The 27,595-nt window shown below is 45.6% G+C and overlaps 1 protein-coding gene across 1 annotated transcript in view; it reads right to left on the bottom strand.

Moving 5' to 3' along the window:
- The window catches only part of CFAP206 (cilia and flagella associated protein 206), a 236,876-nt gene that overhangs the window by 207,839 nt on the left and 1,442 nt on the right, over positions 1-27,595 (bottom strand). The window contains exons 2-4 of the mRNA XM_029595447.1: positions 15,948-16,056; positions 7,156-7,239; positions 3,737-3,827 (exon numbers count right to left, since the gene is read on the bottom strand). Coding sequence (XP_029451307.1) covers positions 3,737-3,827; positions 7,156-7,239; positions 15,948-16,055 — 283 coding nt within the window. The 5' untranslated portion in view covers position 16,056. The remainder of the gene's footprint in view (positions 1-3,736; positions 3,828-7,155; positions 7,240-15,947; positions 16,057-27,595) is intronic.

Raw genomic sequence — 27,595 nt, forward strand, 5'->3', positions numbered from 1 at the left:
ACGAGGGCTCAGAGGAGGATTCCATTCTGCAGATCTTCTTGGGTGGGGGAAGTGCTGCAGTGAGAATTTTTGCTTTTGGCACTTTAGGCTGGACACTGGAGGTTCTCTTAGTGGGAAAATGGGTCTTTCTTGTGGAAAGCAGGAATGCTTCTGGTCCTTTAAGAAAAGTTCCCGATCAAGTGAGTCGTATCTAGGGAGGAAGCCATTTCCACTGGAGATGCCTCTAATTCCTGGTCAGATAACTGCAATAAAGATCTATGAGATCTGACACTGCCTTGACAGGAGTGTGGCGGTGAATGCTCTGGCCGAATAATAAATTTGGAAAGTGCGTTGATATTTATTGGAACGTTGGGTTCAGAAGGATTGGTCCAAGGAGAGGATACCTTTAATTGACTTAGTAAGAGTTGTTCCTGGTTCTCTAAGACTCTTTGAATTGCCATGCTTCGAATTGCGCGATGTTGCATCGTGCTTCGATGTCTGTTATGTCGATGTTGTTACTTGCGTTGACTTTGACACTTTGACATGTGTCAATTTTTTTGACGCTTCTGACTGTGTCAATGTTTTGGACGCCTTCGCCTGCACCAATTTGCTCGAAGTGTTGGATAGCATCGAGTGTGCCGATGCTTTATCCTTCATTGACTTTGACGCTGAAATTGGTTGCTTTGACACTATGGATTGCGTTGGTCTCATATGAATCAACACTTCATGCGTCAGTTGGTGCGACACTGCCTTATATTTCGACGCAACGTGCGTCGAGGATGAAGCTGTCGAAGCTTTATTGGCCTTTATCGTATATTCGTTGGATCCCAACGAATGGTCCAGTCTTACTGGGTCGAGGTGTTGAGTTTTCGGCCCAGGTGAGGATTGCGTGGACCTTCCCTCCCTCAAAGAAGGGCATAGGATCCCGATGCCTCTTCCCTCAATTTTGAAATTTTTTGCAGCTCTCTGAAGCTGGCCCCGGGGAGACATTCTCCCACAGTTCCTATAGGCTGCCTGATCATGGTCAGGATCAAGACACAAGCAACAGTAGTTGTGTCCACATGTCACCGACATGATCTTCCCAGCATAGTAGCACTTAAAAGTGCTTTTGTTTTTTTGAGGAGAAAATGAGAGAGCTCTTTTCACATGTCCATGTCCGTGCATGGAAAAAAACAAAACTGAGAAGATCAGCTGGAGGAACATGGGAACAACCGCGCAGCCGCACACACAAAAGCTCTCAAGCTTAGAGAGAAAAAGCTCCACCCCGTGACGCCCAGATGATGTCACCCAGACAGCATGGCTAAATAAGCCTGCTTATCGACGGAAAAAGACTCAGCTGTAGACCTAGACTCTTTTTACAGGGTGATCAAAATAAATAATACAGTGTGCATGCAAATTAGGGGGGGATAAAATAGGGGAAAATCTGAGTAGTTTTGAATAAAGGCTTATGGTGTTATAGCCCAATAAAGGCTGGCTCAACTGATCTGGAAGAAACTGTCAGGTCAAAAAAAAAAAAAAGATAGGTCCTATAGAATACCCAGAGGGGTACACTTGCAAAATAAAACAAGGATTTTCTCATTTTAGGTACAAAAGCATTAGTATCTCCAAAAGGTAAAAAAGGTAATTCTGAAAAGGATTTACGCCTGTCCCCTGCCTGCATGCACTCTGTGTGGAGGGGAAAGAGTCGGGGTTAGAGCATGCCCCCTAAAGATGTGCAAGGATTTCAAGTGGATTTTAACCCACATGTTTTGTGCCTGCAAAGTATATGGGAGGAAAGAATCCCTGCACCACCAATCCACCACCAGATTTTCAGAGGGAAGCTCCCTGGGAAACTTGCAGGCCCACAAGTTCCATGGTAACATTGAAAATTACCCTAAAAATAAAAAACACTGTTGGAATGTGTTTTCTCACTGCTAGAATTCATTTTCTGCTTTTACTTTTGCTATTATTTCCCCCCTTAAATTTATGATCTCTTTTCTTTTCCATGTTTCTTTTTCCATTCTAGATTCTTTTCATTGTTGCTCAGCTATAATTCAACCTCTGCATCTCTCACATCCCCCGCCAATCCCTTCTCTTCCATCTTCTTCAACCCTTTTCGCATCTCCCAGTTGAACCTCTGTAATCCACTCCTTCTCACCCCATATCCCATTGTCTCCTTCCTGTCATCCCCTCTCTCACCTTCCAGCCTCTTCTCCTCCCCTCCACCCCCTCTCTCACCTTCCAGCCTCATCTCCTCCCCTCCACGCCTTTTAAATCCCTCAGTCGATCTGTCATTCCCTCTCTCACTCTCCAGAACTAATCCCTCTCCACAGCGAATCCATCTCCACCTTATCCAAACCAAAAAAACCCTCTCGCCCCTCATCCCTTTCTTCAAATAGCTCCTTCTCCAAACATCCAACTGGCCAGAATCAGTGGTAACATTTTCCTTTGGGATATGGGCATTAGGTGGATGACATCAGGGGGAAGAGAATGCAAACTGATGACAGGGGCAACATTTTTCTCTTGGTTCAGTGGTTGGTGGAGAGAAAGGAGCAGTGGCAATCTACACTGGCCCATAGACACTCAGTCCTCCCCTTCTCTCATAGCTGTTTCCAAGCCTGATGTCATCTGCAAGCAGCAGCAGCATTAGTAATGAAGTCACCACAGGGCCTGTGAGCTAGAGCAAACTCACAGGCCCTACAGCAGCCCTGATCCCTCCTTGCGGAGGGCTTCCTGTTACCACAGAAATTCATGCAAAAGACAGTGTCATTGCAGGTTCTTTGAGTGTGTGCTGGCTGACAGGTCCATTGCAGGTTCTTTGAGTGTGTGCTGGCTTCCACTACTAAAGCTGCTTCTGCTGGCACCTAAAGAGTGCTGTCACATAAGGCACTTGGACCCCAGCTGAAGATTGTGTGACCCCATTTGGGGTCCTGACCCACATTTTGGGAAGTTCTGCTCTAGAAGGTAGTGGGACATCATGCGATGCCCCCAGGCAGAGGATGCAGACCTCATGTGGATATGTGATAGAACTGGTCTGCAGGCACTGGCGGCATTGGCGAGAACGGCACAGCCAGGAATCAACCGCAAAGAAGGTACAAAAGACTTACCATGCTACTCTTAAGCACCGACAGGAGAAGGGGGACCCGGCGCAGAAAAATACTGAGAAAAAGACACTAAAGAGCAGAGCTCCAAAAACCTGTGAGGAAACAGCTCCATGGAAAAGAAGAGACTGAAGGGGGACCCTATGTGGATAGTGGGATGCTGGGCATGCTCAATGTGCCTAGTGAAAGTTCTAAAAACTTTGACAGAAGTTTTCCGTGCCAGGCTCCATCTGATGATGTCACCCATGAGTGAAGGCTACCATCCTGCTTGTCCTAGGAGAAAAAAATATTTAAAAATGAAGCAAATGCCTGCTAAGCAGTTTGTTAAATGGGAGTTAAGTGAAAAGTCTTGAGATGTATGCTCTGGAGATGTGGGGAGGGAGAAAGATAAAAAGAAAGATTCCTGCTGTATTTGAGAATTTTAAAACATAGGTTGCCATAGAGATCTCTAATTGATTTCAACCACACGTTTTAAGACTGTGCAATCTAAGCAAAACAGGAACGTTCTGTCAGGTTTAAGAACATAAGAACATGCCATACTGGGTCAGACCAAGGGACCATCAAGCCCAGCATCCTGTTTCCAACAGTGGCCAATCCAGGCCATAAGAACCTGGCAAGCCATTTACAGTAGCACAAAAATATTATGTTTTAGATATATATTATGCCAGGTACATTACCTCTGTTGGTATAATTCATATCAAAGTAAACTTGCATCTTTATTGTATCCAGGGATGGATTTTTCGTGTCAAGCAGTTTATCGACACAGAGCTAAGAAAATAAAAACATATAGACAGAGCTAATTACTATTGACATACCTCCTAAACATCAAAATCAAGTGTCACACTTTCTATATAGCCTAGATTAGAAGACTCAAGTAGAAAAAAGTCTCTATAAAACAGGAAATGACAGTGAAGTATTTTGCAAGAATCCAAAACTTGTGACCTTGTGAGAAAATATTGTCTGGGTAGGACTTTTATTTTCCCCTATATCTATAAGCACTCTGATGCTTAAAACATTCTCATATTTAAATTTCTTGGGGTAAATTTTCAAAGACAGGCACCTTTTACATATGTATAAATGTGGTTAAACCACATCTAAGTCAGCCATATCCAGGCGAATGAATGTTTAGCCTCCAGGAAGCAGATGCATACTTTTGGCTATATGGAACTGAGATATTCCTGGGGTATTTTGGAGGAGTATTGAGAAATTATGTAGGGATAATAAGCCTAACCTCTGCCATCATTTTGAAATGTGTAAATGCTACATGTGTACTTTTAGCTGCACAATCACTATGGGGGTGATTTTCAAAAGGATTTGCATGATTAAAACTGGGTTTTACATGTGTAAATGCACTTTAAGGGGTGAATTATAAAATTGTTGTTCACATTAAAAGGCCCATATATGCCCATCAGCAACACATATTTTAAAAGCAGCATATACGCGGGCAAGAGTAAAATTAAAGAGGGGCAGAGTTAGGCTGTGTCAGGGGCGTTTCAGAGTGGGCCCAACAGTTATACGTGTAAATCCGTATTTTAAATCCTGCGGCCACAGCGTGGGCAGGCTGTTAGCTGCGCATGTTTACTTCTGCTCTTGATGAGGTACAAGTCTGTATAAATCTTGGTTAAGGTCTAAAACGATTGGATGAATGGTCTGGGTCAGCTGGGAGGAATGCAGGCTGAAGAACCAGATGGGTCAGAATGACTTCAAAATGGACTGAACAAACTGGAGGACTAACTGTAAAACTGGGAATGTCCTTCATGTGAGCATGTTTTAAAATCTGCATACCTGTGCACATTAAAGCCAACAAGGTCCTAAGGAAGATATGTGAAGTTTGCTCGTGTAACGGCTTAAAATTAGGAGTTCACATATGCACAGCAGGGGTATTTTAAATCATGTGCGTGTATTTGTGCACATGATTTAAAATTTAAACATATGTCCGCTTGTTTTAAAGTTACCGTCCCTGCACGTAAATGGGCTTTTGAAAATTGCTATGATAGTATGTTACATTTACTTATGTAACACCTTTGAAAATTACCTCCAATATTCATGCACAATTCACGCAAGTACCCTGCATCTGAAAATCAACTTCTTTTGTATGGGCTTAAATGTACACAAGAACGTCTGCGGGTAGGCGCCACAGGTAAAATGATGACTGGACTGCCACAAAAATCAGCCACGTATTCCATTTTTTAAAAACTCCTGTTTCATTTTTCTCAGACTGGGTGCATACAGAATTTCACATTTAATCCTAGTGAGATCAGGAGGAGTCTGTATAATGTTTTGCATAAAGACTTCTGTAGTACAAAGGCAGGTAAACAATAACAAAAAGACAGAATTGCTAGTTTGTATCCAAATACTCATTACCTGAGGGCTTTCACTAATGCTACTCAGTTGAAAGAAGGAAAGAAAACCTTTGATAAGCAGTAAAATGAAGAAAAAAAGATTCCCCATTCTTTCATGCTGACATTTTGTGCCTTACACTTGGTTTATGATACCACTAGATGGCCATTGATTAACTTACTTTCTTGTATGTTACAGCAAGCCATCCAGTTTTCTACAGATGAGTGCAGTAAGACTGAATAATGAAAATGTTCATTTTTCAATCCTTTTGTCACTTTTGCCCATTGGATTTAGATTTGAGCAATGCAGGGAATGGGCATGGTAGGTAACAAGAGATCTAGAGCAAGGAAAAGTATGAAAAGAGGATGAGGTAGTAGTTTATCTTTTTAGGACTTTAAACATATATGCCAGCAATCTCAAAATTATCTATGCTGTCCTCTGAGTGAGTCTGAATCCCATATGAGATGAAAGCAGCAGCCAAAATTTCTTTCAGAGTATACAAATCATACAAATGAGAGCTCCCTTTGTTATACTACTCCTAAAGAGCAATTAAAATTACACAATCTGCAATCCACCTTAAAGTAGAATCTCAAAAGGATTTATTTTTATAGTTTATATAGCTTGGATGTACTACCATTTTTAGAATCAAGGGGCTCTCACCAATTACTATCCAATTAGTGAGATAGATTTTGTTAAAAAAAGAGTAACAAGGGACTCCATGGGGCTCTCCTCTGGCACATCATTAGATAATATCCAAAAATGGATCGCATTTCAGGCAGACTGCTTGTCATCGACCTAAGGTAATATTAGTAATGGACTAATTTTGATGAGGTCATAGAGCTGGAAAACCTTCAAGTGTCAGCAACTAAAATCCATGTCAGGATCAAATTATCAGAAATTATTCCTAGTTTTTGAATATCCATCTCTATGCATTATATAGGATAGAAAGCACTAGACTGCATTAGGATGAGTGTTAGATAATCAGGACTGGACACCTTATAATCACATGGACCTTAATTGCCAACTCTAATAGAAGAATGTTGCTCAGTGTGTGTTTTTCAGTTCTTCAAATTATTTCCTTTTGTTGACGATAACTCCAGTTATTCCTTGCTACAATGTTAACCTTTTTTTCAATGGCAACCAGGTGGTTTTTCCAAATTAAGTCACAGCACCAACCAGGCCCAGATTTAGCCACAAGAAATTCTGAAGGCGCCAAATACCTGGATCAAAGAGGACTTGCTCCCACTTGCTTTAGAGCTGTGCTTCAAAAGGGAATCTACTGTGGCACTCTTCCCCCTTCATCTTCCCCTCCCCTCATCTACCTCCAAACATACACACCCCCACACACTCTCGGGTCCTAACTATGGGCACCAGAATCTTAAATCTGGTCCTGACCAACCCTCTCTCAACAATCCAGCTGTTGCAGCAGCATTTCTCGGATCATGGGACAGAATCTGTGCCTCCCTAAGGATTCTGGCATGCATGCCTTTGAGCCAGTCTGAAGCTGTGGTTGGTGTATAATAGCTGGAGTTTCCTCCTTACAGGCTCAGGCTGCAATCATCACTTCATAGCTCCCACCATCAGCTTGTCTGATGAGCAGGAGTCACAACCCATAAATGTATCTGGATCTCCTGTATGGCTGGGCCGTTACACTGGACAGGGTAACAGACAAAAAATATAAAGCCGCATATCAGAATGAACCTGATATTTAGAAATATTGTGCAATCAGGTTCTGAACATCATGACTTAGTTTTACCTTAATAAGGTTTTGAACATCATGTTTTGTCAGAATTCGATCCACATTAAACCCATTTGCTGGATCCAGAACAACTGCCTTCACCTAGAATAAGGGACGGCAAAAAACTGTTATAAACAAGGCAATGGAAATCACATTTCTTGGTCAGAGGTGACCTGACAAATGTTAACTAGGAAAACCAGTTTGTGGTTGCCATAATTGCTTTTTTTCAATTTCAGCACACATTCATTTTCCATCTATCGACCTCAATATTCCACAGCCCAATGAATATTCTTCCTAATGACCTTTATGTGATTGGTGAGAATAATTTTGTTACAGAAAAATGACTTCCAATATTGCAGTATTCATAAAAGCATGAAATGGTTGACCTATAGCACTTTTCATTTCAAACAGAATCCCAAAGCGCTATATACATGAATCACCTCCGAGGCAGACATTCAGCTTTCTCAGAGGTAGATGTCAATACATATTCAATGAAATTGTATTCTGTGCAGCAGCTTTAGAAAAAAAGAAGTCTTTGGGAAGAAGTTAGGATTAGTAAACTAATGCACAAGGAGGTAAAGTAACTTGTCCTCGATCACACTGTGTCAGAGTTAGAGCTTACATACAAGATCAGGAAATTCTTACTACAAGACCCATCCAAAACCACTGGACAGCAGTTCACTAATAGTTGCAGTTCATTTAAATACTGTAAAATATATAACAAGTCTAAAACCAGGCTTCTATTATAGCTCCACAGACAATGCTTTGCTTTAATTGGCTATGGGGGTAATTTTCAAAAGGACTTGTGCATGTTAAAGAAGCATATAAAGTAGCAATTTTCAAAAGCCCATTTACACGCTTCAAGTGCACGTCCACACATAAAACCTATTGACAATTCAATAACATATCATAGCAATTTCAAACACCCACTTATGGACATAAAACTCAGTTTTAAGCATGTAAATCCTTTTGAAAATGACTACCTGTGTGTATTAGTTTATTTGCTGCTGCTGAGTAACCTTGTTCCTTCACTTTAAGCAAGAAAATTCTGGCCTGATAAAGCATTCTGTTTAAGCTAGATCTTTCAATATCCCATGCATTCCATTTTAAATAAGGTCAATTTTATGTCATGTATGCCTATTGCAGCTATCCTGACACTTCTGCTGATACCAGTGGGAGATTAGTATCCAACCAAGGGGTTCTCAACCGAGTCTTCTGGATACACCTAGCCAATCAGATTTCAGGATATCCAAAATGAATATGCATGAGATAGATTTGCATGGACTGCTTCCTTTGTAGTGTATTGATATTGTTGGTGTTATGGATACGTCTACCATTGATGTGTGAATATGTCCAAGTTTGTTGGTAACAGATGTATGTTGTTCAGAAATAATCTATAGTCGAGACACCTTTCTCTTCTTTTATTAGAGAGCACATATTGGGTAGTTAATCTGAAACCCTTTTGATAAAGTCTGTCGACTTCAAGGGATGAAGGGGATGGGGGAGTGGGAGGGTGGAAGGGGATAAATGATTGAATAAATATTAGAATTGTGATTGGATGTTTGGTTTATCAGTTTTGTAATACTTTTGGATGACACAATAAAAGTTTAAATGGGAAAGAAAGAAAAAGAAAGGGTGGCGTATGCATGAAAAGGCCTCCCAATGGAGGTGGTGGAGACAAAGACAGTGTCTGAATCAAAAAGGTATGACAAAAGCACAAGGAATCTCAGAGAGAGGTAGAAATTATAGAGCTAAACAGTTGTGCGTATGGGTAGACTTGATAGGCCATATGGTCTTTCTGCCATCATGTTTCTGTGTTTCTAAGGGACAGATAAGAACATAAGATATTAAGATTTGCCATACTGGGTCAGACCAAGGGTTCATCAAGCCCAATATCCTGTTTCCAACAGTGGCCAATCCAGGTCACAAGTATCTGGCAGAATCCCAGAGGATAGATGATTCCAAGTTTCTTATCCCAAGAATAAGCAGTGGATTTCTGCAACTATCCCTTAATAATTGTTAATAGTCTTTTCCTCCAGATAATTGTCCAAAACCTTTTAAAACACAGCTATACTAATTGCTTTCACCACATCCTCTGGCAATGAATTCCAGAGCTTAATTATGTGTTGAGTAAAAAAAATTCTCTCTCACTAGTTTTAAAAGTATTTCCCAGTAACTTCATTGTGAGTCCCCTGGGCTTTGTACTTTTGAAAGAGTATACAACTGATTAACATTTACTCTTTCCATGCCACTCATTATTTTATAGACCTCTATCATATCTCCACTCAGCTGTCTCTTCCCCAAGTTGAAAAGTCCTAACCTCTTTAGTCTTTCTTCATAAAGGAATTTTCCATCCCCTTTATCATCTTGGTTGCCCTTCTCTGTACCTTTTCTAAATCTTCCATATCTTTCTTGAAATGTGGTGACCAGAACTGAACACAATACTCAAGATGAGGTCACACCATGGAGGGATACGGAGGCATTATGATATTCTCTGTTTTATTCTCCATTCCTTTCCTAATAATCCCTAGCATTCTATTTGCCTTCTTGGATGCTGTTGCATACTGAACAGAAGATTTCAACTTATTTTCAACAATGACACCTAGATTCTTTTCCTGAGTGGTGACTCCTAATGTGGAACCTTTCATTTTTTTAGCTATAATTTGGGTTTCTCTTCCCTAAGTGCAATACTTTGCACTTGTCTACATTAAATTTAATTTGCCATTTGCATGCTTAGTCTCCCAGTTTTGCAATGTCCTCTTGCAATTTCTCACAATCCTCTTGTGATTTGACAAGTTTGAATAATTTTTTGTCATCGGCAAATTTGATCACCTCACTTGTTCCCATTTCCAGGTCATTTATAAATATATCAAAAAGCATCGGTCCAAGAATGGATCCCTGGGGCACTCCACTATTCAACTTTTTCCATTGGGAAAATGTATCATTTAGCCTTACTCTCTGTTTTCTATCTTTTAACCAGTTGGCAAGCCACAATAGGACACTGCCAGCTATCCCATGACTTTCTAATTTCCTAAGAAGTCTCTCATGAGGGACTTTGTCAAATGCTTTCTGGAAACTCAGATATACTATATCAACTTGCTTACCTTTATTCACGTTTATTTATGCCTTCAAAAAAATGTAGCAAATTTGTGAGGCAAGACTTCCCTTGGCTAAATATAAGAACTTAAGAACATGCCATACTGGGTCAGACCAAGGGTCCATCAAGCCCAGCATCCTGTTTCCAACAGTGGCCAATCCAGGCCATAAGAACCTGGCAAGTACCCAAAAAGTACTAAGTCTATTCCATGTTACTGTTGCTAGTAATAGCAGTGGCCATTTTCTAAGTCAACTTAATTAATAGCAGGTAATGGACTTCTCCTTCAAGAACTTATCCAATCCTTTTTTAAACACATCTCCTCTAACTGCACTAACCACATCCTCTGGCAACAAATTCCAGAGTTTAATTGTGCGTTGAGTGAAAAAGAACTTTCTCTGATTAGTTTTAAATGTGCACATGCTAACTTCATGGAGTGCCCCCTAGTCCTTCTATTATCCAAAAGAGTAAATAACCGATTCACATATACCCGTTCTAGATCTCTCATGGCTTTGTCCCATAAACTATGCTCATCTTTATATTCAGCAATTTTGTTCTTTATGATAGTTTCTACCAATTTGCCTGGCACACTGGTCCATAATTTCCTGGATCACCCTTGATCCCTTTTTAAAAATTGGCGTTACATTGGCAACCTTCCAGTCTTCAGGTACCATAGATGATATCATTGATAGTTTACAAATTTCCAATTGCTGTGATTCTGCCCCGTTTGGGCAGTCTCTCACCTTTTTTTCCTCTTATTTCTTTGCCTGCCGTTTTTCAGCGTGGCTGGAGCCATGGTGTTTCAGCTTTCCTGCAGCCCGGGCTGCCGACGCTCTCCTCGTGCAGCTGAAGCTGCACTCCTGCACCTTCCGTGGCCCAGAGGCCACCGTTACCTTCTTCACGTGGCTGGAGCCGTGCTGTGACATCCTGCATGGCCCGGAGTCTACCGACATGCTTCTTACATGGCTGGAGCCGCGCTGTCTCAGTCTCTATGGCTTGGGAGCTGCCTACAGTCCTCTTATGCGGCCCAGAGGCTGCCAAAGTATTCCCATGTGGCATGCAGCTAGGAGGCCGTCGCCAGTGTCCCCATGTGGCCCAGAGGCCACCAACTTACCTCCAGTTCCTCCATGGAGAGAGGGCCATCATCCCCGGACTTTCCTGTGGCAGGGAAGCCACCATCCATCCCGGGGCCTGCCTGAGGTCTGGTTCCTGCTCCTGTGTCTTCAGCAGCAGGGACGCTGCTCTCCAGGATTCTGCATTCCTCCTCCTAGGGGGCGGAGCCGCGTTCCTTCCTTTCTTAAAGGGACAGCGTGGGCGTGGTGCACTTCTGACCTCATCTTAGGAGCTGCCTCTTCAGCAGTATAAAGGGCTTCAGTTTTCATTCCTTCCTTGCCTTCGCAAGGAGCCAGTCCTACTTAGGACTTTCGTCTTCCAGCTTCTCAAGGCTTTCGTTCCATGTGGAATCCCGTGTCTTCGTCTAGATGTTCTTCGTTCCTTGGTCTCTTGTCTTGTCATGCTTCTGTGTTCCATATGTCTTCAAGTAACCTGACGTTCATCTCCTGATGTCTTCACATCCTGATCTTCATTGCCAGATGTATTCACATAACCTGACCTTCATCTCCTGATGTCTTCACATCCTGATCTTCATCGCCAGATGTCTTCACATAACTTAATCTTCTTCTTCAGAGGTCTCTTCGGATCCATGTATCTTGATCTTCATGTCCTCGGCAACGCAACCTCCTGAAGCTTCCGGCTTTTAATCCTCCTTGCACTGAGTTCTGTCTCCAAGCTTCCTTCCTTCTCCTGTATCCTGCCAGACCTTCGGAGTTTATTGCATCTGCCTCCATTATCACGAATGAATTCTGTCTAAAACGTGTTCTGTTGGCGTAGTCCGCGCCTGGCTTTCATTGGTTGTGGAGGGCGCCCCTCGGACCAAGACTCGCCGGAGTCCTTGTCTTGAATCTTCTAACAATCTGTATTGGGAACCATCAACGTGGTTCTTGACCAGTCAGGCTTGGCTGTGTAGGGCGTGTGATGTGGCAGTACCTACACAGTATTGTGGACACTGTGAATCTTTCGGAGTCCTCCTATTTTCAACCAATTCTGAGTCTTCTCAGACCTTCTTTTCAGCCTTCCAGAATCCTCCTTTTAACTGAGTCCCGCCTCAGACCACCTTCTTCAACCTGAGACCCGCCTCAGACCACCTTCTTCAACCTGAGTCCCGTCTCAGACCACCTTCTTCAATCAACCTGAGTCTCGTCTCACCTCTAACCAACCTGAGTCCCATGTCAGACCACTTTCTTCAACCAACCTGAGTGGGGAACAACCAGCATGGTCCGCGACCAGCCCTGACTGGCTGAGTAGGGTGCGCCTACCGGCGTGGTCCGCAACCAGCCGCTCCACATGCATATGACACAATAACAACCGTAGACATAAAAAAAGTAGCTAACACTGTATCCCCGACATTGGCAAAGATTGTTAATCTATCCTTAGAGGAAGGATCCATGCCAGACGCACTAAAAGAAGCAATCATAAAACCAATTTTAAAGAAGAAAAACAGCGATCCACTTAACCTAAACAATTACAGACCAGTATCAAACCTACCTTAATTACAAAATTAATAGAAAAAACTATACAAAAGCAACTAGCAGAACACCTAGATAGCAATAACATCCTGTATCCTTCACAACATGGCTTTCGGAAACACTATAGCACAGAGACACTACTGCTTGCGCTGACAGATAAAATCATGAGGGGGTTCGATAGTGGTAAACATTACATTCTAGTGATGCTAGACCTGTCAGTGGCCTTTGATAATGTAAATCACGACATACTTTTAAATAGACTAGAAGAAATAGGATTAAGTAACAAAACTATCAAATGGTTTAGATCATATCTAAGTAACAGATATTTCCAAGTACAAATCAAAGACGCAATGTCAGAAATGTCAGAAAAAATAAACCTTCAAACAGGAGTACCACAGGGATCCGCCCTATCTGCTACACTTTTCAACATATACCCGTTACCATTATGCCACCTGCTAGCTGGTCTGGGCATCACACACTATATATACGCTGACGATATTCAATTAATATTACCCATTGACGACACAATTGAGAAAACATTAAACATAGCTAACATGTATCTAGATATCATCAAAAAGCTACTAAACCAAATGGAGTTAGTAATTAATATAGAGAAGACAGAATTCCTACATTTAGAACGAAAAAATATGGAGATCACACAGAGCCCAATCACACTCAATAACAACCAACAAATAATATTAGCAGAGAAAGTACGGAACCTAGGAGTAATAATTGACACAGAGCTAAGCTTAAAACAACATATATCTTTAAAAATAAAGGAAGGATACGACAAACTCATGGCTCTCAGAAGACTTAAACCACTTCTAACAACCGCCAACTTTCGATCAGCTCTACAAACGTTGATATTTGCAAGCACTGATTATTGTAACGCCCTTCTACTGGGTCTACCATACACCTCACTAAGACCACTATAAATTTTGCAAAACACAGCTGCAAGAATTTTGACTGGCAAAAGTAAAAGAGACCACATCACCGAAACACTGGCTGAATTACACTGGCTTCCCATTGAACAAAGAATACAGTACAAAATACTATGCACCATATATAAATTAATATATAACGAAAAAGCAGACTGGCTGAACACAGCCCTTCGCGTACACGTCCCTAACAGAAACCTAAGATCAGCCAATAAAGCACTAACTATTCCATCAGTCAAAACAGCAAGACTAACACAAGTAAGAGAAAAGGTGCTGTCCTTGGCAGGACCCATACTATGGAACTCCATGCCCTTGGAGTTAAGATTACAAAGAGACAGCAAAACCTTTAGAAAAAATTTTAAAACCTGGCTCTTTAAACAAGCTTTTCAAAAAGAGAAGGAAGAATATAACCCAGGGAAGTGCACGGTATGAACAATTGAACACCCACACACAATGCAGTAATCACACAGGGGCAGATTTTAAATACTTGCGCGAGCGAGTACTTTTGTTCGCGCAGCAGGCGCGAACAAAAGTACGCTGGATTTTATAAGATACGCGTGTAGCCGCGCGTATCTTATAAAATCCGGGGTCGGCACGTGCAAGGGAGTGCACATTTGTGCAACCTGCGCGCACCGAGCCCAGCGCGTGCTGCCTGTTCCCTCCAAGGCCGCTCCGATTTCGGAGCGTCCTCGGAGGGAACTTTCCTTCGCCCTCCCTTCCCCTACCTAACCCACCCCCCCGGCCCTATCTAAACCACCCCCTTACCTTTGTCGGCAAAGTTACGCCTGCTTTCAGCAGGCGTAACTTTGCACGCGTCGCCCGGCTGCCCCGTTCCATGGTCCGGTCCCGGGGGCTGTTCTGGAGGCCGCAGCCATGCCCCCAGAACGCCCACGGGCCGAAACCACACCCACGTCGCCGCCCCCGAAGCGCCGCGCCCCGCCCCTAAACGCCGCGTCATCCCGCCACGCCCCTGACAGGAAGCCCCGGGACTTACGCGCGTCCTGGGGCTCTGCGCACGCTGGCGCCTATGCAAAATAGGCGCGCTGGCGCGCGAGGGCCGTGCGCGCATAAATCCAGAAGGATTTACGCGTGCAGGGGTTTTAAAATCCGCCCCTAAGTGTGTAGTTTTTAATTGATAGTTCATCACTAAAGGATAAGTTACAATTATAAAGCTAGTTTTGTTCTCACAACTGATATAGAGAGACCTGGACATGATTTATCACATTTAACAATTAATATTGATTACAAACTATGTTACCAAACCTTATGGCACCTGTGTAAACTGTCACATGGTAGGAGCACATGGTAGGAGGACTGGATGGCCCGGGCCATCCAGTCCTCCTACCATGTGACAGGGGCCGGCCAATGGCACGGATACCCTGTTACATGGTAAGGGCAAAGGGCCATCGGTGCCATTTTTATTAGTGGCAGCCGAAGGCCCGAGAGCGGGAGATCGCTCCCAGGACCCCCACTGGACCACCAGGTAATTTTAAAACGTTTTTGGGGGGGGAGTTGGGAGGGTGGGGAAGCTAAGGGAGCAGTTTTAAAAGGTCGGGGTGGGTTTAGGGCTTGTTTATGTGTGCCGTTTTTCCCGCCCTCCCCCAAAATGATAAGAGAATCCTATGAACAATGTCATGGGGTTTTCCTATCGTTTTCGGGGAGCCCCCGATTTCTGAAGACTTTGAAAATATCGTACGACTTTGAAAATATCGTACGATATTTTCAATCGTCAGAAATACGTCAGAAATACGATTCACATCCCTAATCCCTAATCCCTATACCATCTTGGTGAGACGGGTTCCCTCTGCCGAGAGTCCCTGGACTGCTACCTCTGGATCAATTCACTACTGCCACCTCTGGTGGAATACAACTGCTGTATAATAAAAGACAAAACTCTGTGTTTGTGCATCCTGAGTCTAGCCCAGTACTGTGGCTCCCCACGGGGCTCCTCTCTGTGAGCGTGGTCATCTCCCACAGTACCTAAGAATCCACTCAAAACCTCGAAATCATAACATTGACCTCCTAAACTTGGTTTATGTAGAGTTATTTATGTGTGTGAGAGAAGGGGTGTGAGGGTTACAGGTGAATCCTGAGTGTCTTCATATTATGTAGATGCGCCTTGTACCTGAAAGGTTTGCAAAACACTGCTTTAAATAGATAAATTAATTAACAAATGATCAATTTTCCACTCACCATAAAAGCCACCAGGGTTTCAGCCACAGTTTGCCCTTTAACCGCACATTCTTGTGCTATCTCTCGAATGATGTTCTTTATGACGCCCTCTGCCTGAGACTGAGTCATTCTGGGAATGAAATACATTCAATGTGTCATTATGTAACATTTTCCCCTCAGTTTCACTTTCATTTCCCAGTGACTCTACTTTGCTCTATTATACTGCCAATAGTAAGGTAATTTTAGTACCTGGCTGACAGAGATGGCACATAACAAGAATGGTCCATTGAATCCAGTATCCCCCAACAGTGGCAAATCCAAAAGTAGAAGCAGTACCCAAGTGATCCTAATAGAGAGATCTATTCTCTGATTCGCTCCCAGCAGTAAGAGGTTGCATTTTCCAAGCCTCCTTGGCTACTAGTTATTAATGTAACACTTTCCCTCCCCTTTACTGAGCTGAAACAGCAAATGCAGATAACCTAAGGCAGGGGTCGGGAACCCATGGCTCGCGAGCCAGATATGGCTCTTTTCAGGGCTGCATCTGGCTCGCAGACAGTCGCCACACTTTCCTGCTGACCCAGCTGCTCCCCGGTCCTCCTCCGCCCGGGCTTAAAATGCTGTCAGCCCGGGCAGAACGCGGCAGGTCAGCTGGAGTCAGCTCTCTTCTTCCCCCCCCCCCCCCCCCCCGCGGCCCGGAAGAGGAAGTGGAGAGTATCGGGTGCCTGCGCGGCAAGAAGAGGCCACGCTAGTGCGCTCGGCATCGGCCCGAAAAAAAGAAGACTGAAGCGCGGCTCGGAGGAAAATGAAGAGCTTCAACCGCGGCCGATGAGAGAGAGTGAATGAGCGAGTCGCTCACTCTCTCTCACCCCCACCCCGGGAACTCGTGGCAGCAGCAGCCTCCTCCCAACGCTAACCTCTTCATTTTCAGCCCTCGCGGAGGCGGAGTCCCATCGGCCGCCCAACGCTAACCTCTTCATTTTCAGCCCTCGCGGAGGCGGAGTCCCATCGGCCGCGATTGAACCTCTTCATTTTCCTCCGAGCCGCGCTGCAGTCTTCTTTTCTTCGGGCCGATGCCGAGCGCACTAGCGTGGCCTCTTCTTGCCGCGCAGGCACCCGATACTCTCCACTTCCTCTTCCGGGCCGCGGGGGGCCTGTGTGTGTGTGTGTGTGTGTGTGAGAGATTGCATGTATGTGAATGATTGAGAGCCTGTACATGTGAAAGAGAGTATGTCTGTGATTGAGAGCCTGCCTGTGAGAGAGAGAGAGAGAGCATGAATGTAAGTTTACCATTGGGAACCTGTATGTGTAAGTTTGTGATTGAAAACCTGTTTGTGTGAAAGAGTATGTGTGTATGATTGAGATCCTTTGTGTGTGAGGGAAATCATGTGTATGTATGATTAAGAGCCTGTGTGTATAAGTAAGAGAGAGATCATGTGTGTCTGTGTGTGATTGAGAGCAGGTTTAGGTGATGGAGCATGTGAGTATGTGATTGAGAGCCTGTGTTCAAATGAGAGAGAGAGAGCATGTGTGTCTGTGTGTGATTGAGAGCTGATTTAGGTGAGGGAGCATGTAAGTATGTGATTGAGAGCCTGTGTGTAAATGAGAAAGAGAGACCATGTGTGTCTGTGTGTGATTGAGAGCTGATTTAGGTGAGGGAGCATGTAAGCATGTGAATAAGAGTCTGTGTGAGAGAAAAAGACAGCATGTATTTATGTGATTGAAAGCCTGTGTGTGTGTGTAAGCGTGAAAAGATAGACAGCATGTGTGTAAATGTGTAATTAAGAGCCTATATGTGAGAGAGAAAAAATATGTGTATATGTGAGTACTGAGAGCATGTGTGTATAGGTGTGTCATTGAGAGCCAGTGTGAGAGAGAGCGCTGGTATGTGACTGAAAGAGGAGAAAGTTCCAAGCAAACCACCCCACCTCCTGCTAATTCAGAACAATCTCAGGACACCTGGATATCAAACATTCCCAGGTATGCAGAGCAAAAAAATTTTTGTATCCTTATTATTTTTCATTACTGGGTCTTTGTGTCTGCTATTTTGAAATATTTTGTTGGTATCTGGAAATGTTTTATATGAGTTTTTAATTATTGGATATTCCACTCATCAGCTGTTTCGAAATATGTTCTTTTTGTTAGTACAGTTTTACTGCTGATGATTTTATATTTCTTGATTTGTTTTATAAGGATGGGTGATGTTTCTTTTTTCCTTTGTTACACTGCATACAGAGACTCTGGCTTGTTGCAGTTTCCAATTCAGTTTTTTCTGCATGATTCTTGTTATGCGTTTTGGTCTCTTTATTCTATGTTAGGTGAGGGACAGCACGTGATTCAGGTGAGGTTTTCTGCTGGCGTGTAGTTTCTGTGTAGGACTCTATAGCAGCCTGACTTGGTCCGTTTTCCTAATAGGAGATGTATTGGTGTCTTAAGGCCTGGTGTAATATTTTCAGAGACTTATTGTACTTTAAAAGTGTGATCTTACATAAAATGCACACATTTACTTGTATTTAGTTTTAAACATATTGTATGGCTCTCATGGAATTACATTTTAAAATATGTGGCGTTTATGGCTCTCTCAGCCAAAAAGGTTCCTGACCCCTGACCTAAGGCCTTCATGACTCTACCTGTAAACCTAGTATAACTGTTTATTTACTGAGCTAATAAAGGCAGTATAGCTCTTGAAAGCTACTCACAGATGTATTAAGTTAGTCCAATAAAAAGGTCACACCTACAACTTGTTTGTTGAGCCTTATTTCTATATATTCAAGTGGACTAAGATGAAAACCACAAAACTTGTAAGAAGCATTGATTATACGTTATGCTGCACATAAGGGGGGCATTTTCAATAAGCTACTGAGTGGTTAAGATTAGGGCTGGCTCATGGTGCCTTGGGTGAAAATCAGCTCTACACTGGCTCTTCAGTGTAACTGGCAATGCCAGCAGTGCCCAGGGTGTCCCTCAGCTTACAGCACCCCAAGCGACCACCCAGTGCACTCTTCCCAAAGACTGGCAGTGGTTAAGATATCCCACTCTTTGTAGCTGGTTAGCTTTAAGATAATTTTCAATCACAACTTAGCTGGTTAGTGACAGAAAATTATCCTGCATCAACTATTTAGCCCAGTGGTATTCATTCCCAGCCCTCGAGGGCTATAAACAGGATATCCCAAATAAATACGATGAGACAGATTTGCTTGGCCCGGTGCTTTTCAATATATATATATAAATGAACTGGAAAGGAATATGATGAGTGAGTTTATCACATTTGCGGATGATATAAAATTATTCAGAGTAGTTAAATCACAAGCAGACTGTGATACATTACAGGAGGACCTTGCAAGACTTGAAGACTGGGCATCCAAATGGCAGATGAAATTTAATGTGGACAAGTGCAAGGTGTTGCATATAGGGAAAAATAGCCCTTGCTGTAGTTACACGATGTTAGCTTCCATATTAGGAGCTGCCAGCTAGGAAAAAGATCTAGGCATCATAGTGGATAATACTTTAAAATCGTCAGCTCAGTGTGCTGCAGCAGTCAAAAAAGCAAACAGAATGTTAGGAATTATTAGGAAGGGAATGGTTAATAAAACGGAAAATGTCATAATGCCTCTGTATCACTCCATGGTGAGACCACACCTTGAATACTGTGTATAATTCTGGTCGCCGCATCTCAAAAAAGATATAGTTGCGATGGAGAAGGTACAGAGAAGGGCAACCAAAATAATAAAGGGGATGGATCAGCTCCCCTATGAGGAAAGGCTGACGAGGTTAGGGCTGTTCAGCTTGGAGAAGAGACGGCTGAGGGGGGATATGATAGAGGTCTTTAAGATCATGAGAGGTCTTGAACGAGTAGATGTGAATCGGTTATTTACACTTTCGAATAATAGAAGGACTAGGGGGCATTCCATGAAGTTAGCAAGTAGCACCTTTGAGACTATTCGGAGAAAATTATTTTTCACTCAATGCACAATAAAGCTCTGAAATTTGTTGCCAGAGAATGTGGTTAATGCAGTTAGTGTAGCTGGGTTCAAAAAAGGTTTGGATAAGTTCTTGGAGGAAAAGTCCATTAACAGCTATTAATCAAGTTTACTTAGGGAATAGCCTCTGCTATTAATTGCATCCATAGCATGGGATCTTCTTAGTTTTTGGGTACTTGCCAGGTTCTTGTGGCCTGGTTTGGCCTCTGTTGGAAACAGGATGCTGGGCTTGATGGACCCTTGGTCGGACCCAGCATGGCAATTTCTTATGTTCTTATACATACTCATTAGGGATATCCTGAAAACATGACCTCAAGGGAGCCACTGAGTGGTTTTGAGAAAGACCACTCCTCCATCTCCTTCCTGATCTCATTTTAAAAAAGTTGCTTCTATAGGGTTCCCCCCAATTCCTCCTTCCAGCTGCACCTATGAAATTATGACAACCCCCCACCCGCACCCCCCGACTCTTGGCATGAAACCTCATTGCCTCCTAGATTCTCCTCCACCCCTTCAAAATCTGCACTTCTGATTCTGCAAGGTCCCTGTCTTCACCAGCACTAGGGACACAAGAGCCCTCCTGCTAATACAGGAGTGGGCAACCTTTTTTGTGCGGGGTCACACTACAAGTTGTTGGCCTCAACCAGTGCCGGGGGGGGGGGGGTCTCCCTTGGAGCTCTTCGACCAGGGTGAGGAGAGCTGCAGCCCCCATTCCATCCATGCAAATTGGTTGGGCCCCCTACACATCTACTTATATCTCTTATAGAGATATATCCTGGACTCCCGGTCTGGCTCTTGAACCAGTTGCAAGTAATGACACTTCAGCTAGTGTCAGACACACACACGCTCAGTCACAAACACATTTTTAGGTTGCTGAAACTTCATTGGCACATATACACTGACACACACAAAGACACATTCTCTTGCTCAGACCCAAAGGCGCACCCATACACAGTGTGTCTGTGTCAGAAAGACACCTACCCACACACCCTCTCTCTCACAAAGTGTGTATGGGTGTGTCTCTCTCTCTCACTCTGACACACACACACACACAACATGCTACTGTTGTGCTGCTGCTTAAGTGCTCACACGGTGAGTGCCCCCAGTCCAGCACTGCTGCATCATGGTGTAAAGTTCTTTCTTGCTGCCAGCCCTTCCCCATTCTGCAGCAGCCCCCTCCCTTTCCCAATCCCATTCTCTAGGACAACGATTCTCAACCGGTGTGTTGGGACAGGTGTGTCGCGTGCAACTGATTTCTCATTGCTCTTCTCTCTCCTTCCTCCACCGAGCGAGAGGCTGACATTCTTCCACTGCTGCTGTTGCCGCCTGGGCTATCAGAACGTTCAAACCCGGCTGGACGGGAATGCCAGCAGTATTCGTTGAAGCCAGCAACTGCACCATGGCCTTTTCTTCTTCCCGCCCCCACGGCCTGGAAGAGGAAGTGATGTGTAGCGGGGCGCACAGGAAGAAAAGGCCATGCTGCATTGAAAAGGAGCAGCAGTCGCGGCAGCATCAGCCCCAAGCAGCAGCATAGGTCTGGAGCAAAAAATGAAGCAGCCAGCAATCAGCAAGGGACACAGCAGCATTAGTCCCCACAGACAATGGGATCCTTCTTTCTAAGGCCATGGGGTTGGAGGAGGCTGCTGCAGCTACCATTTGTGCTCCGGGGGAGGGAGGAAGTGGAAGTGGGAGACAGCCAGCCAGCTAGTTTATAAGTGAGAAAGAGAGCTGTGTGTGATGTGAGAGAAAGCATGTGTGTGTTTGAGAACTTGTGTGTAAGTGAGATAGAGAGAGCCTGTGTGTAAGTAAGAGAGAGAGAACATGTGTGTGATTGAGATCCTTTGTGTGAAATAGAATGAACATGTGTGCAACTGAAAGCCTGTGTGTAAGAGAGAGAGAGAGAGCATTGTGTGATTGAGAGAGACTGGTCAGAGAGGTCACGTGTGTATGTGTGAGAGAGACTGACCAGGAAGGTGACTGGTGTGGGTGTGTTTGTGTATGAGAGAGACTGGATTGGGAGATGATTGGTGTGTGAGACACAGGAACTGGTCCTCAGGGTGTGACTGGTGGTGTGTGTGTGTCTGTGTCTGTGTGTGTGAGAGAGACAGAGAGAGAGCGAGAGACTGGTTGTAGTCCCTAAGGAAGAGGATCACGAGGACAGCTTCAGCAGCTACTGCTGCTTCTGTTGTGTGCTACTGGCCTGCAAGGGAAAGGAGTAGGAATGCTGCTGGAGAGGGAAAGTAAAGGTGACGTTTTAGGTTCATTTTTCTTGTTAAGACTGCCTTTTTAATTTGTGGTTATTATGTGATGTGTCTGCTGTTTTGAAATATTTTATTGGTGTTTGGTTCCTCAGGGGCTGCTGGGGGGAGGGGGGACCCAGAAGTGACCTATACTGTTCCCTGGGTTTATAAAAAGAGAAAATTAAGCCCTGGCTTGAACTGGGGAGAACCACTAACCCAAAGTAACACATCTCTAGATGGAATCCTGCTTTCTCTTCTGCAGCCAGGGCTGGTGTAAGGGTATTAGGTGTCATAGGCGAACCTTAGAGCCTTGAAAACACTTCTGGCACCACCTTCCCACAAACAATTTAAAAATATGCATTTACAGTAACAGATTTTACATGAAAAAGAAAAGCAAGTTTCCGGGGGGGGGGCCGGTCACTCACCTCCGCTACGTCGGGGCCGCCGTCGGCAGGCTGCCTCCGAGGCAGCGTTGCTGCCTTCCAAGATGGCCGCAGCATCTTTCGTCGCGGCTAAGCCACGCCCCCCGGAGATCTCTTAAGGCCGCGCGGGCGGCAAGTGCCCGGCCTTAAAGGAACCCCTACAGGAAGTGTAGGGGGTTCCTTCCTGCTGTCTCCATCTTCCCTGCACTATTTAAGGCTTCGTGGCTCCAGTATTGTTTGTTCTGGTTCCTGGTTGCTTCTGCGTTTGATTCCTGGACTGGCTGTCATTCCTGTTTGGCTCCTGACTTCTGGATTGGCTGCGGACTCTCTTTGATTCTCGATTTCTGGACTGGCTGCGGATTCTTCTGGCTCTCGACCCCTGGACTGGCTGCGGATTCTTCTGGCTCTCGACCCCTGGACTGGTTGCGGGGTATTCTGGCTCCTTGATCCTTGGACTGACTGCAGAGTGTGTTGGTTCTTGTTCTCTGGACTGACTTCTGATACTTCTTCGGTTTCCACAACCTGCTGGAAGCGCCAGCTTCAGTTTCTCGACCCACCGGAGGTGCTCATCCCTATTCTCTCGACCTGCTGGAGGCGCCTGCATCCAGATCTTCTTCTAGTACCTCCAGTGACCTTCGTGATTGGCCTCGCCCACCGACGAGGGGACTACATTCCTCGCCGGACCAAGGGTCCACCTCTCAAGTCATAACAGTGTCACAGGAGTCCAGGTGTAGAGGCCGGCGGCGATCAAGCAGAGTCGAGTACCTGGCAAGGAGACAGAACCTAGAAAGCAATTCAAGGGATGAGGAGCAAGGCAGGAACCGGAGGCAAGGAACAGGAACACTGGAACCAGGGATCAGGAACAAAGCAAGGCAGGAGTCAGGAATGCAGGGATCAGGAACGCACACAACTCACACTCTCAAGTGAGCAGGACCCGTTGCTGAGATGAATTGCTGAGGTGAATTGGAAGCAAAGAGGCAGGGTTTAAATACCCGCCTAGCCTGACATCTTCCGCCCGAGTCGCGGGGAACTTTCCCGTCGCTGGCCCTTTAAATTCCGTGACTAGGCATGTGTGCGTGCCTAGAGAGGAGACCACAAGGAGCTGGAGTTGGTGGCGTTCGGGGCACTGCAAGAGCAGGCTGTGAGCAGAGTTGGCGGCCGGGAGCAGTGGCAGCAGAGCCGGTGGCCGGGAGCAGCGGCAGCAGAGCCAGGCCTCCGGCTGGCGCAGGTAAGTGGACCTGGTCGCGGGCCAGCACAGCCAGGATTCCTAACAGTACCCCCCCCCCCCCCCCCTTTACGCCTCCTCTTAGAAGGTCTGGGCTTCTCAGGAAGCAAGGTGTGAAACTGACGAAGAAGAGTCATATCAAGTATGTTGGAGGTGGGCTCCCAAGTGTTCTCAACCTGCCCGAACCCCTCCCAAGCAATTAGGAACTCCCATCTCCTGTGATGATGTCGTACGTCCAGTATTTCTTTTATCTGATAGATTTCTTCTTCAGCTGACAGGTCCTGGGGTATCGGGATCTCCCATTGTGGCCAGGAGGACACCAGGAGCTTAAGGAGTGAGACGTGGAATGTGTTGTGTATTTTTAATGAGGAAGGCAGTCTCAAGCGGTAGGTGACCGGACCAATTGTTCTGTGATGGAGAAGGGCAGAGGTACCGGGGGGCCAGTCTAATCAAGGGTACTCTCAGCTGAATGTGGTGGATGCTAAGCCATACCCGGTCTCCAGATTTGAAGAGAGGCGCAGGCTGCAGATGCTTATTGGCCATCTTTTCTGCTTCCTCGGCCGCTCATCGAAGGTGGTCCTGTGTGTGGGTCCATAGGGCATGCAGCTGCTGAGCAGTGAGCTGCGCTGCAGACGATGGCACCGAAAGGGTCGTGGGAAGTGGTGGAGCTAATTGCCTAATATAGACCACCAAGAAAGGCGAAGAGCCAGTTGCAGAATGGACGTGTGAGTTGTGTGAAAATTCGGCTCAAGGGAGTAGAGAGGACCAGTTGTCCTGTCTACTGTTCACAAAGGCGCATAGGAAGGTTTTTAGGGCCCAGTTGGTGCGCTCAGCATGGCTGTTGCCCTGCGGGTGGTATGCTGTGGTAAAGTCAAGCTGGATCCCAAATTTCTAGCACAAGGAGTGCCAAAAGTTAGCAGTGAACTGCACTCCGCAGTCCGATGCAATGTGCCGGGGGAGTCCATGTAGGCAGAAAATATATAGGGTGAATAGGTGAGCCAGCTCCGGGGCTGAGGGTAGTTTGGGAAGGGCGGTGAGATGGACCATCTTTGAAAATCTATCTACGACCACCCAAATAACGTGATGACCATTGAAGGGTGGCAGGTCCACCATGAAGTCCGTGGAGACATGGGTCCATGGCTCCTTGGGAATGGGTAGCGGTTGGAGTAGGTCCTATCATAGTCGTCCAGCAAGGGGTTTCTGTTGGGTGCAAGTCGGACAGGAGTCAGTGTAGGCCTTCACATCCCCCTCTACTTGGGGCACCAGTAATAGCGTTGCAGTAACTCAAGTGTGTGGGGTTTTCCAGGGTGTCCAGCTATGAGAGAATCATGGACCCAGGACAGGACCTTTTGTCGGAGTCGAAGAGGTACCACTGTCTTCCCTGGCGGAGCGGACTGGATGGTAGCTGGTAGCGAGAACCACCTTTGCTAGGTGAATGATGTATTAGGGAACAGATGGAGAATCTTCTGTCTCAAGGGCTCTAGAGAGAGCATCAGCCCGAGTATTCTTGGAGATCGATGGGTAGCGGAGGGAAAAGTTGAATCTGCTGAAAACTAGCGACCAACGAGCCTGACGGGGGTTTAGTTGTTGGGCGCGGTTGAGGTACTCAAGAATCTTATGATCTGTAAAGACTGTAATGGTGTGCTGAGCCCCCTCGAGCCACTGCCAGCACTCCTCGAGTGCCATCTTGATGGCCAGGAGTTCCTTGTCTCCAATGCTGTAATTCTTCTCAGTAGGCGTGAACTTCCAGGAGACGTAAAAACAGGGCAGCAGGGCTCCTTTCTGAGAATTTTGGCTCAGAACCATCCCCAAGGCTGTGTCGGAGGCATCTACCTCCACCACAAACAGGTGTGTGGAGTCCAGGTGCCGCAGGCAGGTGTCTTGGAGGAAGGCATGCTTCAGGTCCTTGAAGGCGGTTATCGCCTCGAGTGGCCATTGCTTGGTGTTGGCTCCCTTCTTAGTGAGGCCAGTAAGGGGTGCTACCAGCCAGGAGTATTGCGGGATGAAATGCCTGTAGAAATTGGCAAACCCGAGGAAATGCTAGAGGGCTCAGAGCCCTGTAGGTTGGGGCCAATTCTGGATGTTAGAAACCTTTTCCAGGTCCATGTGAAATCCTGTGGATGAGACAATGAAGCCGAAAAAGGGAAGCGCCTCCTGTTCGAACAAGCATTTTTCTAGTTTGGCAAACAACTTGTGGTCCCGTAAGCATTGAATTACCTGTCTGACCTCCTTGCGATGGGAAGCGAGATCCTTGGAGAATATCAGTATGTCATCAAGGTACATGATGACGCAGGAGTGAAGCATGACCCGGAAGACCTCATTCATAAGGTGTTGGAACACCGCTGGTGCATTACAAAGGCCAAAGGGCATCATTTAGTACTCATAGTGGCCGTCTCTTGTATTAAAGGTGGTCTTCCATTCGTTGCCTGGCTTTATGCACACAAGGTTATAGGCCCCCTCGGAGGTACAACTTCGTGAATAGTTTGGCCCCCTGTAGACGGATCCAAGAGTTCAGGAATGAGTGGCAGTGGGTACCAGTCTCTCCTGGTGATGGCGTTCAGCCCATGGTAATCGATACAGGGCCGCAACGACCCATTCTTCTTTGCCACGAAAAAGAAGCCAGCTCCCACTGGGGATGTGGACAGTCTGATGAAGCCCCTGTCGAGGTTCTCCAGAACATATTTGGACATTGCTTGGGTTTCTGGTAGTGATAGAGGGTATACTCGCCCTCGAGGGGGCATGGCTCCTGGAAGAAGGTCGATCGCACAGTCAAAGGGGTGATGTTCAGGGAGTGTCTCAGCCCTCTCCTTGGAAAAAACATATGCAAAGTCGGCATATTGCGGATGCAAGGTAAGTGGGGCGGTAGCCATGAGAAGACCAGGGTGAGACACCTCTTGGAGGCAGGATGAATGGCACAGAGGACCCCAGGAGGCTATTAGCAGTGTCTGCCAGTCAATGCGAAGAGAGTGTTTCTGGATCCAGAGAAGGCCTAAGACTACTGGGTGAATCGTCTTCTCCAGGATGAAAAAGGTGAGCTCCTCTTCATGAAGGATCCCGGTGCGGAGTCTCACAGGAGCGGTAGTGTGCGTAATCCTCCTGGGAAGAGGATCCCCTCGGATGGAAGAAATGGTCAATGGTGGTTCTCTAAGTAGTGTGGGCAGATCCAGATGTGCAACGAGATCCGCCAAGATAAAATTCCCTCCGGCGCCAGAGTCAATCCCCTGTGGGCATGGAAGAAGGTCACAGGCACGATACATTAGGGAGCAGAATTGGTGCAGCCCAGGGTCATTTCCCCGCTGACTCCTAGGCTCTGGTGTTTCCCGGCCTCTCGGGTCACTGGGCCAACAAATGGCCAACAAGTGACCTTTACCAGCGCAATACAGGCATAGGCCATAGGCCTTACTGTATAAGGGGTAAAAATAGCGTGTCAAAAACGCGTGGCCAAACGGGGGCTAACAGTGCACTCAGCCTGAGCGCACTTTACTGCATCGGCCCGTATGTCTCCAAGGACCCCTGGTTGCTCATCAAAGGACTGGCCAGTTCAAACTGCCACGATGGCCAGGATACTTGCAAGCCCTGCCCTAGTCTACTGCATTCCCCACCACCACCACCACCACTCTTCCCAGCTCATCACTTGCCATGCCTACACTCCCAGATAGCAGCCCTGGTTAAATAGCCCAAGCCCCCTACGGAGGCTGGGCCTTCTGATGTGCCATGCAGACTCATTACTACTTTATGCAGAATAAACATTATTAAGCAGGACACTGCAGACTGCTGGGGGTTGATCTAGGAGTGCAGCGAGGAGATG

This window comes from Rhinatrema bivittatum, chromosome 3, assembly GCF_901001135.1.
Source record: "Rhinatrema bivittatum chromosome 3, aRhiBiv1.1, whole genome shotgun sequence".
Lineage (NCBI taxonomy): Eukaryota > Metazoa > Chordata > Amphibia > Gymnophiona > Rhinatrematidae > Rhinatrema > Rhinatrema bivittatum.